The 11,965-nt window shown below is 38.8% G+C and overlaps 1 protein-coding gene across 1 annotated transcript; it reads right to left on the bottom strand.

Moving 5' to 3' along the window:
* Positions 1-6,780: 6,780 nt before the first annotated feature.
* Positions 6,781-7,761, bottom strand: LOC103212879 (olfactory receptor 7A17-like). Its single transcript, XM_007958806.2, has one exon. The coding sequence runs from the start codon at positions 7,714-7,716 to the stop codon at positions 6,781-6,783; it is 936 nt and encodes a 311-aa protein (XP_007956997.1). The 5' UTR covers positions 7,717-7,761.
* Between the last annotated feature and the right edge of the window lie 4,204 nt (positions 7,762-11,965).

Below are 11,965 nucleotides of genomic sequence, written 5' to 3'. Positions count from 1 at the left end.
TGTTTTCTTTATGTTGATGTGTAGTTAACGCTGAAGGCTGTTGTCTTTGATCTTCATCAGTAAGTGCTTCAAGTTATCTTTACTTTCAGGAAGCATGATTGTGTCATCTGCATACTGCAGGCTATTAATGAGTCTTCCTCCGATCCTGATGCCACATTCTTCTTCATACAGTCCAGTTTCATGGATTATTTGCTCAGCATACAGATTGAATAAGCATGGTGAGAGTATACATCCTTGATGCACACCTTTTCTGATTTTAAAACATGCAGTATCTCCTTGTTCTGTTTGAACAACTGCCTCTTGCTGTATGTACCAGTTCTTAATGAACACAATGAGCACAATTAAGAATTTTGGAATTCTCATTCTTTGTAATGTTATCCATAATTTGTTATCATCCACACAGTTGAATACCTTTGCATGGTCAATAAAGCACAGACAAACATCTTTCTGGTGTTCTCTGCTTTCTGCCAAGATCCATCTGATATCAGCAATTGTATCCCTTGTTCCATGTCTTTTTTTGAATCCAGCTTGAACTTTTGGCAGTTCCTTGATGATGTATTGCTGCAACTGTCTCTAGCTTCTATTCAGAAAAAAATTTACTTGTTTATGATATTAGTGATATTGTTCAATAATTTCCACATTCTTTTGGATCACCTTTCTCTGTAATGGCATGAATAGAAATATTTTCCAGTCAGATGGTCAGGTGGCTGTCTTCCAAGTTTCTTGGCATAGACAAGTGAGCACTTCCAGTACCCATCTATTTGTTGAAACATTTCAATTGGTATTTCATCAATTCCAGGAGCCTTGCTTTTCACCAGTTCCTTCAGTGCAACTTGGACTTCTTCCCTCATTGCCATCAGTTCTTGATCATATGCTACCTCCTGAAATGGTTGAATGCTCATCAATTCTTTGTAGTACAGTGACTCTGTGCATTTTTTCTATTTTTTTTTTTTTTGGATGCTTCTTGTGTCACTCAATATTTTGCCCATAGAATCCTTCAATATTCAAATTCAATTCAATATTCATATATTTTAAAAATATAATCAAGACTTGATTTTTTTCTTCAGTTATTTTAGCTTGAGAAACGCCAAGGGTGTTATACCCTTTTGTTTTCCTAACTTCAGGTCTTTGCAAATTTCATTATAATATTTTAATTTGTCTTTTCCAGCTGCCCATCAAAATCTTCTGTTCAGATCTTTTACTTCATTTCTTTCCTTCACTTTAGCTGCTTTCCATTCAAGAACAAGTTTTGGAGTCTCTTCTGACATCCGTTCTCATCTTTTCTTTCTTTCTTGTCATTTTTTGACCTTTTGCTTTCTTTGTGTATGATGTTCTGGATGTCATCACACAATTCATCTGATCATCAGCCATTAGTGTTCAGTGCATCAAATCTATTCTTGAGATAGTCTCTAAATTCAGGTGGGATACACTCAAGTTTGTATATTGGCTATGGTGAACTAGTTTTAATATTCTTTGGTTTCAACTTGAAATTGCACGTGAGCAATTGATGTTCTGTTTCGTGGTTGGCCCCTGGCCTTGTTCTGACTGATGATATTGAATTGAGCATCTCCATCTACTCTTTCTATGGATGCAATTGATTTGTTTCCCATATATTCTACCTGCTGATGTGCCCATGTATAGTCACATTTATGTTGCTCAAACAGTATTTTCAAGAAGAAATTGTTGGTCTTGCAAACTATTATCATGCAATCTCTGGCTTCATTTCTATCACCAATGTCATGTTTTCCAACTGCTAATCCTTCTTCTTTGTTTTCATATTTCTGATTCCAATCACCAGTAATTATCAACATATCTTGATTGCATTTTCGATCAATTAAGACTACAGAAGCTGGTAAAAATCTTCAATTTCTTCATCTTTGGCATTAGTTTGGTACATAAATTTGATTAATAGTCAAATTAACTCGTCTTTCTCATAGGCATATAGATATTATCCTGTCACTGTCAGCCTTATATTTTAGGAAAGATTTTGAAATGTTCTTTTTGACAGTGAATGTGATACCATTCCTCTTCAGTTTGTCATTCCTGACATAGTAGACCATATGATTGTCCTATTCAAAATGGCCAATACCAGTCGATTTCAAGTCACTTATGCCTAGGATATTGATGTTTATGTGTTCCATCTCATTTTTAAATTCTCAGGTACTAACATAGTTAATGAATCAGGAAATTTCTGAAGCTGCATGAACCAAGCTCTTATCTCTCAAAGCTGCAGGTCTGATGTGGGTATAACTGCAAAATAGCCTAATTCTATGGATTGATGAATAACAAAATAAGTTGAATCAACAGTCTTGCCAAACATCTTGAATAAAATTTAAGGTATTATTTGGAAAAAGACACTTGAGAAAAGTTATAGTTACTAGTGGGTAGATATGGGTGAATCATAATTCTCTGATTCTCCAAACTACACAGAGAATTCAGTGCTACCCAGGTTGCACATTTTTACCTGTCGATGAGACAAGTCTTCCTCTGAAGACCGCGTCAGCTTTTCCCTAAAGTATATATGCTTTGCAAGAGGATTATTACTGTCCTCATGGTTTATTTCCTTCTTCTCTTTACCACAACACTGAGATCTAGAGTCAGTCCCAGGGTGCTGCAGACAGACAAATGCAAGTTTGAATAAGAGAAAGATTATGGTATAAAAGTAACTGCAAAATGTTTCTAATTTTATTGTAAAAACTTAGAGACTAAGTCAGACAATGACTTCTATGAGTGCCAGTTCACGGAACAACAAACCAATTTTAGAGTATGGTGAGTATTATGACGGAGTTCATTAACAGAGATTTTGGGTTCCACATGCCAGCTCAAGCAAATGGGCCTAGTTCTCAATTTTTTCTATTAGTTAATCAAAGCTTGCACTTTACTGCAGCCTGCTCTAAAGGAAGTTCAGTGACATAAACCTCTCATTGTAATGTAGGTAAGAAATTCAAGGTGCAAAGGGAAAGGGATGCTGTGGATTTATCATGTATGACTTAATTACCTACCTCCCAAATAAGCATTAGGAAGGGGCTCAGAGGCCATTATATTTACCAGGAGATTGAGAAATGCATTGGTGAGGAGTATAGCAGCTTCCTCAGAAAGCTCTGTAGAGGTTGTTCTCTGTATGACAGAGTTAAAATGGGAGATGCTGAAGTTGAGACAGGCATCTCCTGATTACATTGGAGATAATGACATCCTGAACTGGCAGCACTAAACCATGAGAGGTATGATATTCAGGGTTAATGTAAAAGAGAGCAGACCCAGCATGTTAACCTGTATAGATTAAACAACAGGTAGTTTTAGTAATGGAAAGCTGTTCATACTATTTCCATGAGTGAAAAAAAATGTGGGGAATATTATATAAAACCAAAGACAAAAACAAAAACAAAAACAATAAAAACCAAAACTCACTGCCATTGAGTCCAATTCGACTCATAACGACCCCTCCTTGGGTTTCTGAGGTGGTATCTCTGTGGAAGTAGATTGCCCAGTCAGTTCTATCCAATCTGTGAAATTAAAAATACTCTAGTTACAGTGAAAAGGAATTTGACTTGAGGCACCAAAGTGAAGCTTCACTATCTCTCATTTGGTTCTCAGATCTGAAACTTCACAGTGACACAGACCCTTCATGTGGTGAGGCCAGTTAACCTAATGGATAGAGTATGAAACTGCCACAAATTTTTATTTCTGCTATAAACTTTATTCTCTTTCTTTTCTTGCCTCCCTCTATGTATGTTTATTTCTCTCTCTCTCTCTCTCTCTCTTTTTAGAAGGAACTATGTATTTACCAGAGCTCTAGTATTCAAAGGACATTATGACCCTTCACCTGAACATTGTGAATCAGTTTAAAGGAAATAACCAGATCACTTTTATGAAATTTAGACACTTTCAATGAGCTGACCTAATCCCCAAAGTCCACTGTATCTTGGTGTGTTATACTGGGTTATCTAGAAAAGCGAAACCAATAAAGCTTATACACACAGAGAGAAAAAGAAACTTATCTTAGGAAAATGGTTCACACACTTATAGAAGCTGGCAAGTCCCAAGTTCTTGGATCAAACATCACACTGGAGGCTTTTCTCAACTCACCCAGCTGCAGGGGCTGATGAGCTCAAAGTTGGCAGGCAGTATACAGGGTGTTGACCCCAATGAATGACAAATCTAAGATCTCCAGGCCGAATGGTGGATTGTTTGCTCACGGACAGTTGTAGGCAGCACACCAGGATCCCAATCTACAGAAGAGTGTCTCTTTTTCCCAGGATGTCCATAAATATATTAGAAGCAGGCCACACCCTTAGGTAAACTCCCTTTCAACTGATTGGCTGCTCAAAACATATACATCCAATCTCATCATGGAAATAACCCACATCACAACTGCTTAAACCACACAGAATTGTGGTCCAGCCAAGTTGACACACAATTCCAATTATCACACTTGCTGAACAAAAAATTGGAAATGACACAGTTGGCAATTTACAGAATACTCATATTAATTTTATGATATAAAAGTGATGCTCTTATGGTAGGAACCATAAAGGAATGTCTTCTAATATTATTCCTGCCCACCAAAATATCTTTTAAAAAGTAATAATGTAATCCCTGAATAAATCAGAGAGATTAGTGACAATAACAATATTTGATGGAACAGAGATGGTAATTTCTATTACTTTTCCTATTAATTTATATTTTGGGCTATGCAGAAGAAGATTAGATCTTGGAGAGTGAATGTGGATTATTATAAACTTAGTCAAGTGGTGACAAGTAATGTTTCTGCTAATCCAGATGTGATCTCTTTCTGGAGTTTAGTTAAATAAACCCAGGCAAGCTGAGACCAGTTTTTGATATGACAAATTATATTTCTCCAAAAGCAGATGTTCCAGTGGTGATTATGTTTGTGTGCCAATTTGGCTGGGCCTGGTTGAGTGGTTAGGCAGCTAGTGGTAGTTATTCCCCGTGATGAGACTGGCAATCAACTCCATGGTGGAATCTACCACAGGCAGCTGAGTAGCTGCCTTTGGGATGTGGTCTGCTATATAAGCAGAAGCCTTGGGGAATGGTCTCTAGCTTATGGCACCTTGAACGCTGCATGTAGCCATGTCATTGTTCAGCAGCCTGCCATGCTCTGCTGACCTTGGGACTTACAATGGACTTAAATTAATGGCCTGCCATGTGGTTTGGTAACATTGGGACTGTGCCTTTGTTCTTGTTGACCTTGGGCTTGTTAGCCTCAGCAGCCAGTAGCTGCCTGAGTTAAGAGATGCCACTAGCTTCAGTGGGCTGGGGGCAAGAGGCAGAGCTGAAGCCCAAGGTCGAGGGGCTTTCACACAGCCCCTAGAGCCTGGCACTTTGAACTTGCACTTAAAGCCTCCAAACTGTAAGAGAATAAGCAACTGTTTTTAAGGCCATCCCATTTGTGGTATATTCCTGTCAGTGGCACTAGGGAACCAGAACATTGTGAAATACAAAAGGCAGTCATTTTCAACCGACAGAGACAGTAATTCACCTTCATTCCTCCAGCTCTTTATATAATTTTATAAGTACCTACTTTCTGGTATTAAACACTTTACTGACAAAAAGTTATGTTGTCTATTCTGTTTTCTACTCCAAACTCATGGTACAAAGTCAGAAGGGTAGAAAAAGATACAAAAATCAACAAAACAATTGCTTATAATGTATGAAAATTGGGAATTCTGTTAGCGTAGTACCTAAGGCATTTGACTGCTAACCAGAAAGCTGGCGGTTCAAACCCACCAGCCACTCCTCACTGGAGTGGACAATCTACTTCCATAGTGATACCGCCTCAGAAACCCAAGGAGGGATCTCTATGAGTCAGATCCAACTTAGATTGATATTAGGAAAGAGGAAAGCTTGCATATTTTCTTTTTACTATGAACTGATAAAAATATCATTGCTTAGGTCTGCATAGTTTTTTTTTTTTTAATTTTTTATTGTGATTTGAGTGAAAGTTTACAGAGCAAATTCACTTTCCATACAGCAGTTCACACACATGTTGTCTCATGACATTGACTACAATTTACCACAATGTGACAGCTCCCGTCCCACTTCCTCCTCATAGTTACCTCTTTCCTGTGTCCATCCTTCCATGTACTCCTGCCCCCTGAATTGTCTCCCTGTGCATAAACGGCACTTCATTCTCCCATGATTGTTCTCTCCGAGGAGTGTATCTACCTAATGTAAATGTTCAACTCATATGCCTGTCTTTTGTTTGGCTGGAAGTCACAGGTGTGGGTTCAATTCCAGACCTGAAGGGCAGCTAGGAACTATAGTCTCAGTGGTTCCACCAGACTCTATCAGACCAGCAAACCTGGTCTCCCCCCCTTTATTCCCCCAAATGATTTTGACTTTTGTTCCACATTGTTCTCCCTCTCTATACAGGATCTCCTCCATATAACCCCCTCTGAGTGGTTGACAGTGGTAGCTGGGCACCATCTAGTTCTTCTGGTCTCATAGTTGTATAGGCTGAAGTTCACATGGTGAAGTTCACATGGTCATGAGGACTAATTGTTTCCATGAATTGTTGGTTTTCTTCATTCTTCTTTGCTCTGGACGAGGAGAGACCCACTGTTGCATCTAGATGGTTGCTTGCGAGCTTTTAAGATCCCGGTCACTACTCACAAAAGTAGGAGGTGGAACAATGTTTTGTGTAGTATGTTATGCCAATTGAGCTTGATGTCCACTGTGACTATGGTCCCGAGTAGGGCTGGATAGTTTTGAAGTCTGTTACTCATGAGTAATTCTCTAATTTTGAGGCAAATGATCCTGTTATGTAGATATTTTGCAGCTGAAGAGCTTTTTTAAGGCCTGCTTTATGTCCTTGTTCCTAAGACTGTAGATAAATGGGTTCAGCATGGGTGTGACCACAGTGTACATCACTGAGGCTATTGCTGTTTTCCTGGAGTTTTGAGTAGCAGCAGAACTAAGATACACTCCAAGAAATGTACCATAGAACAAGGAAACTACTGAGAGGTGAGACCCACAAGTGGAAAAGGCTTTATACTTGCCCCCAGCTGATGAAATTCTCAAAATAGAGGATACAATCTTAGAGTATGACAGTATGATACCAATGAGTGGAATAATAACCAGAAACCCATTTGCAATATACATCACTAGGTCATTGAGGAAGGTGTCAGAACAAGCAAGTTGGACCACCTGATTAAGTTCACAAAAAAAGTGGGGAATTTCCAACTCAGTACAAAAAGACAGCCTCAAAATCATTAAGTCATGTAATAAAGAGTCCAGGACACTGAATAAATAAGATTCCAGAAGCAAGAGGCCACAGATTTTGGAGTTCATGATGACCGTGTAGTGCAATGGGTGACAGATGGCCACAAACCGGTCATAGGCCATCACTGTCAAGAGGAAGTTGTCTAATCTTCCAAAAACCATGAAAAAATATATCTGGCTGAGGCAGCCTTCATAGCTTATGACTTTGCTCTGCATCTGGATGTTCAGCAGCATCTTTGGAACAGTGGTGGAGGTGAAACAGATGTCTGCAAAAGAGAGATTGGAGAGGAAGAAGTACATGGGTGTGTGGAGCTGAGAGTCAGTGACAATGGTCAAGATGATGAGCAGATTCCCAATAAAAGTGACCAGGTACATGGACAGAAATATCCCAAAGAGGAGAGGCTGCACCTCTGCTTCTTCTGAGAGTCCAAGGAGAATAAATTCTGAAGCATGTGTTTTGTTTCTTGGTTCCATGTAGCTGATGAAACTTCTGGAAAAGAGATAAGAATAATGCAAATTAGGTACAAGCTGTGAGCAAGTACTTAACAGATGTGTTGTTGTTTATACTTAAACACATTCAATTAATTAATAAATATATTATCAATAGATCTATTGTCCTTTCCCTGAAAATTTCATGGAATCCCAACTGCACCATCTTCTCCTTGATGCTCAAACTGACTAGCCACTCAAGACAATATTTTTTCCTAAGATTTTTTTCTGAGGCATTCTTTTATTCACCCATAAAATATTTTTTGACCATTTAATTGGTTCCAAGTATCACTGAAGTCATTGAAAAACAACAACAACAACAACAACAACAATGAATTAAATAAAATAATGCCAGGTAAGAAAGTCATGGTGTGAGGAGGAAATGCTTTTTATATAGTCACCTCTGGTAAGGAGCTCTTGGGCAGAAAATCTGAAAGCAGTGAAGACAAGCTTATAACTGTAAGAAAAACATTTATGGCAAAGAAATAGGCAGTGTCCTCAAGTTTGGAGTATTCCTGGCACCAACAGGAAACAGCCAGAAGAACATGTGACTTGCTTGGGTAATACAAATGGGCTTTAAGATGGAGGTCAGATCAGAGAGGTAGCAGAAGGCCAGAGCTGCTAACATATGGGATCTCAAAGTTCAATTGTTATTCTTCCCATATGTATTTTATATATTGTGTATATTACTGTATATATAACATACAATGTACATAAAACAAACATAATTAATCCCTCCATAAACTGCACTTTATCTTCTCCAACTCTCATTTTGTCTAAAATCTGCATTTACATTATGGAAGACAGCTTCAGCTTGAAATATGATAAAACTACTTTCTCTTCACTCATAAGTTTTCTAACTCTCTACACACCCACCTAAAAACCCATTACCACTGAGTTGATTCTAATGCATAGCGAACCAAATGGAGAAAATACTGAAGGTGTCAGGGATTTCATTTTACTTGGATCCACAATCAATGCCTATGATAACAGCAGTCAAAAAATAAAATGGCATATTGTGCTGGACAAATCTACTGCAAGAGACCACTTAAAAGTATTTTAAAAATTAAAAAAGTGTTAAAAAAAAACCATATTAAGGACTAAGGTAAGCCTAACCCAAGAGATTTTATTTTCAGTCACCTCATATGCATCTGAAAGCTGGAAAATGAGTAAGTAAAATTGACGGATAATTGGTACCTTTAAATTATAGTGTTGGTGAAGAATACAATGGAGTGACAGAAGAAAGAACCGTTGTCTTGAAGAAGTATAACCAGAATGCTCCTTAGAAGCATGGATGATGAGACTTCATGTCACATACTTTGTACATGTTATCAGGAGGGACTAATCCTTGGTGACAGACATCATGTTTGGTAGAGGGCCAGTGAAAAAGAGGAAGAGCCCCAGGGAGATGGATTGACACATGGCTGCAACAATGGACTCAAATATACTAACGATTTTGAGGATGATGCAGGACAATACAGTGTTTTTGTTGTTGTTGTTGTAGATAGGGTCTTAATGAGTTGGAACTGACTCGATGGCACCTAATAACAAGACACATCCACCTACTGATTCCACACACAAAAAATCAAGTTTGTGTTATTGTTTATGTGTCAATCTAGAACATTGCATATGATTAGCCATTCAGTTTCACTGTCATCTGAGAATTGAGTTTTATAATCCAGGCATCCCATTTGCTAGCTAAAGCTTTGGAGAGCTCAAAGACAAGGTCAGCCCCAGGTCAAGGATTGATGTGGTTATCTTATGGCATGTGTATGGAGGACAAAGAATCAGTCTACACATGTTGTTAGGGGCTGTAGAGTGACACCGACTCATAACAATCTTATATACAGCAGAATGAATCACTGCCTGGTCTGGAGCCAGCCTCACAATGTTTGCTATACCTGAGCTCATTGTTGCAGCCACTATGTCAGTCCATCTCATTGAAGGCCTTCCCCTTTTATGCTTACCCTCCACTTTACCAAGCATGATATCCTTCTCCAGGGATTGGTACCTTCTGATAAAATGACCAAAGTAGATGAGATGAAGTCTCATTATTCTCACTTCCAAGGAGCATTCTGGCTGAACTTCTTCCAGGACAGATTTGTTCATTTTTCTGACAGTCCATGGCACTTTGAGTATTCTTCATGAACACCACAAATCAAAAGCATCAACTCTTCTTTGGTCTTCCTTATTCATTGTCCAGCTTTCACACTCATATGGGGTGATTGCAAACACTATGTCTTGGATTAAACATACCTTACTCCTCAAAGAGATGTCTTTGCTCTTCAGCACTTTAAAGATGTCTTTCACAGCAGATTTGCCCAGTGCAATACATCATCTGATTTTTTCACTGCTTCTTCCATAGGTGTTGATTGTGGAAACAAGCAATATGAAATCTTGGACAACTTCAATATTTTCTCCATTTATTGTGATGCTGCTTATTGGTCCAGTTGTGAAGATTTTTGTTTTCTTTATGCTGAGATGTAATCCATACTGTAGACTGTAGTCTTTAATCTTCATCAGCAAGCAAGGTCGTGTTGTCTGCATATCTCAGGTTGTTGTTAATGAGTCTTCCCCCAATCCTAATGCTGCATTCTTCTTCATATAGTCCAACTTCTTGGATAGTGATGAGAGCCAGGGAAAGGAGAGAAAATCCAGGACAGAGTGAGGAGCATGGCAGGGATCCAGGTAAGGGGTGGGATGCAGGCCCCACCCCCAAGTGGCAGGAAAGAGGCAGGGATCTAAGTAAGGGGAAGGTGGAGAGATTTTGAACAGCTAAGGGAGACAAATTTGACAGAAGAGACTGAAACTTGCCCTTGAGTGGAGAGTAGCTAAAACAAATGGAAGAAATGACAAGAGCTGAACAGAAGATTTCAAAGAGCAGCTTGAGCAGGCAAAGCCAATTACTATAACAAAATGTCCAAAGACTTGGTGTTAGAAAACCAAAAGGGAAGAATACGCTTAGCATTTCTCAAGCTGAAAGACCTTAGGAAAAAATTTAAGCCTCGAGTTGCAATATTGAAAGATTCTATGGGCAAAATATTGAATGATGCAGGAAGCATCAAAGGAATATGGAAGGAATACACAGAGGCACTGTACCAAAAAGAACTAGTCCATGTTTATTCACTTCAGGAGGTGGCATATGATCAAGAACTGTGAGAGACAGACAACACAATTTTGCTTGCTGAAAGTGAGGATGACTTGAAGCACTTACTGATGAAGATTGAAGAATACAGTCTGTGGTATGGATTACATCTCAATATAAAGAAAACAAAATTCCTCACAACTGGACCTATAAGCAGCATCATGATAAATGGAGAAAAGACTGAAGTTGTCAAAGACTTTACATTGGTTGGTTCTATAACAAATGTCAATGGAAGCAGCCAGATGGCATATAGCACTGGGCAAGTTGGCTGCAAAGGACCTCTTTCAAGTGCTGAAGAGCAAATGTGTCTCCTTGAGGACTAAGGTGCACCTGACACAAGCCATGATATATTCAATCACCTCGTATGCATGTGAGAGCTGGATAACGAATAAGGAAGACCAAAGAAGAGTTGATGCTTTTGAGTTATGGTGCTGGCAAAGGATTCTGAAAGTACGATGGACTGCTAAAAGAACTAACAAATCTGTCCTGGAGGAAGTGCAGCTGGAATACTCCTTGGAAGTGAGAATGGCCAGACTTCATCTCACCTACTTTGGTCATGTTGTCAGAAGAGACTCTTCCCTGGAGAAGGATGTCATGCTTGGTAAGGTGAGGATCCATGAAAGAGGGGAAGGCCCTCAACGAGATGGATTGACACAGTAGCTGCAGTGATGGGATCAAGTATAGTAAGGATCATGGAGCTGGCATAGGACCAGGAGGTATTTCATTCTGCTGTGCATAGGGTCTCTATGAGTTGGAGATGACTCGACGACACCTAATAACAACAACAGGGACTATCAGTCATTACTAGTGGAAAAGCAGACTGGCACAGCCACTTTGGAAGACAATTTCTTACAAAACTTAAACATAATCATACCATACAATTGAGCTATTGTGCTCTTAGGTATTTATGCAAGTGAATTGAAAACTTATGTCCACATAAAATCTGCCTACAAATATTTATGGCAGATTTATTCATAATCTCCAAACACTGGAAACATCCAAGATGTTCCATAGGTGAATGTATGAACAGATTTTGATAAATATATACATTTCTTAATATTATTCACCAACAAAAATAAATGTTTTATA

Source organism: Orycteropus afer, unplaced genomic scaffold, assembly GCF_000298275.1.
Source record: "Orycteropus afer afer isolate SDZICR_OR568_19922 unplaced genomic scaffold, OryAfe1.0 scaffold01137, whole genome shotgun sequence".
Lineage (NCBI taxonomy): Eukaryota > Metazoa > Chordata > Mammalia > Tubulidentata > Orycteropodidae > Orycteropus > Orycteropus afer.
This window is presented reverse-complemented; position numbering and strand designations above follow the sequence as displayed.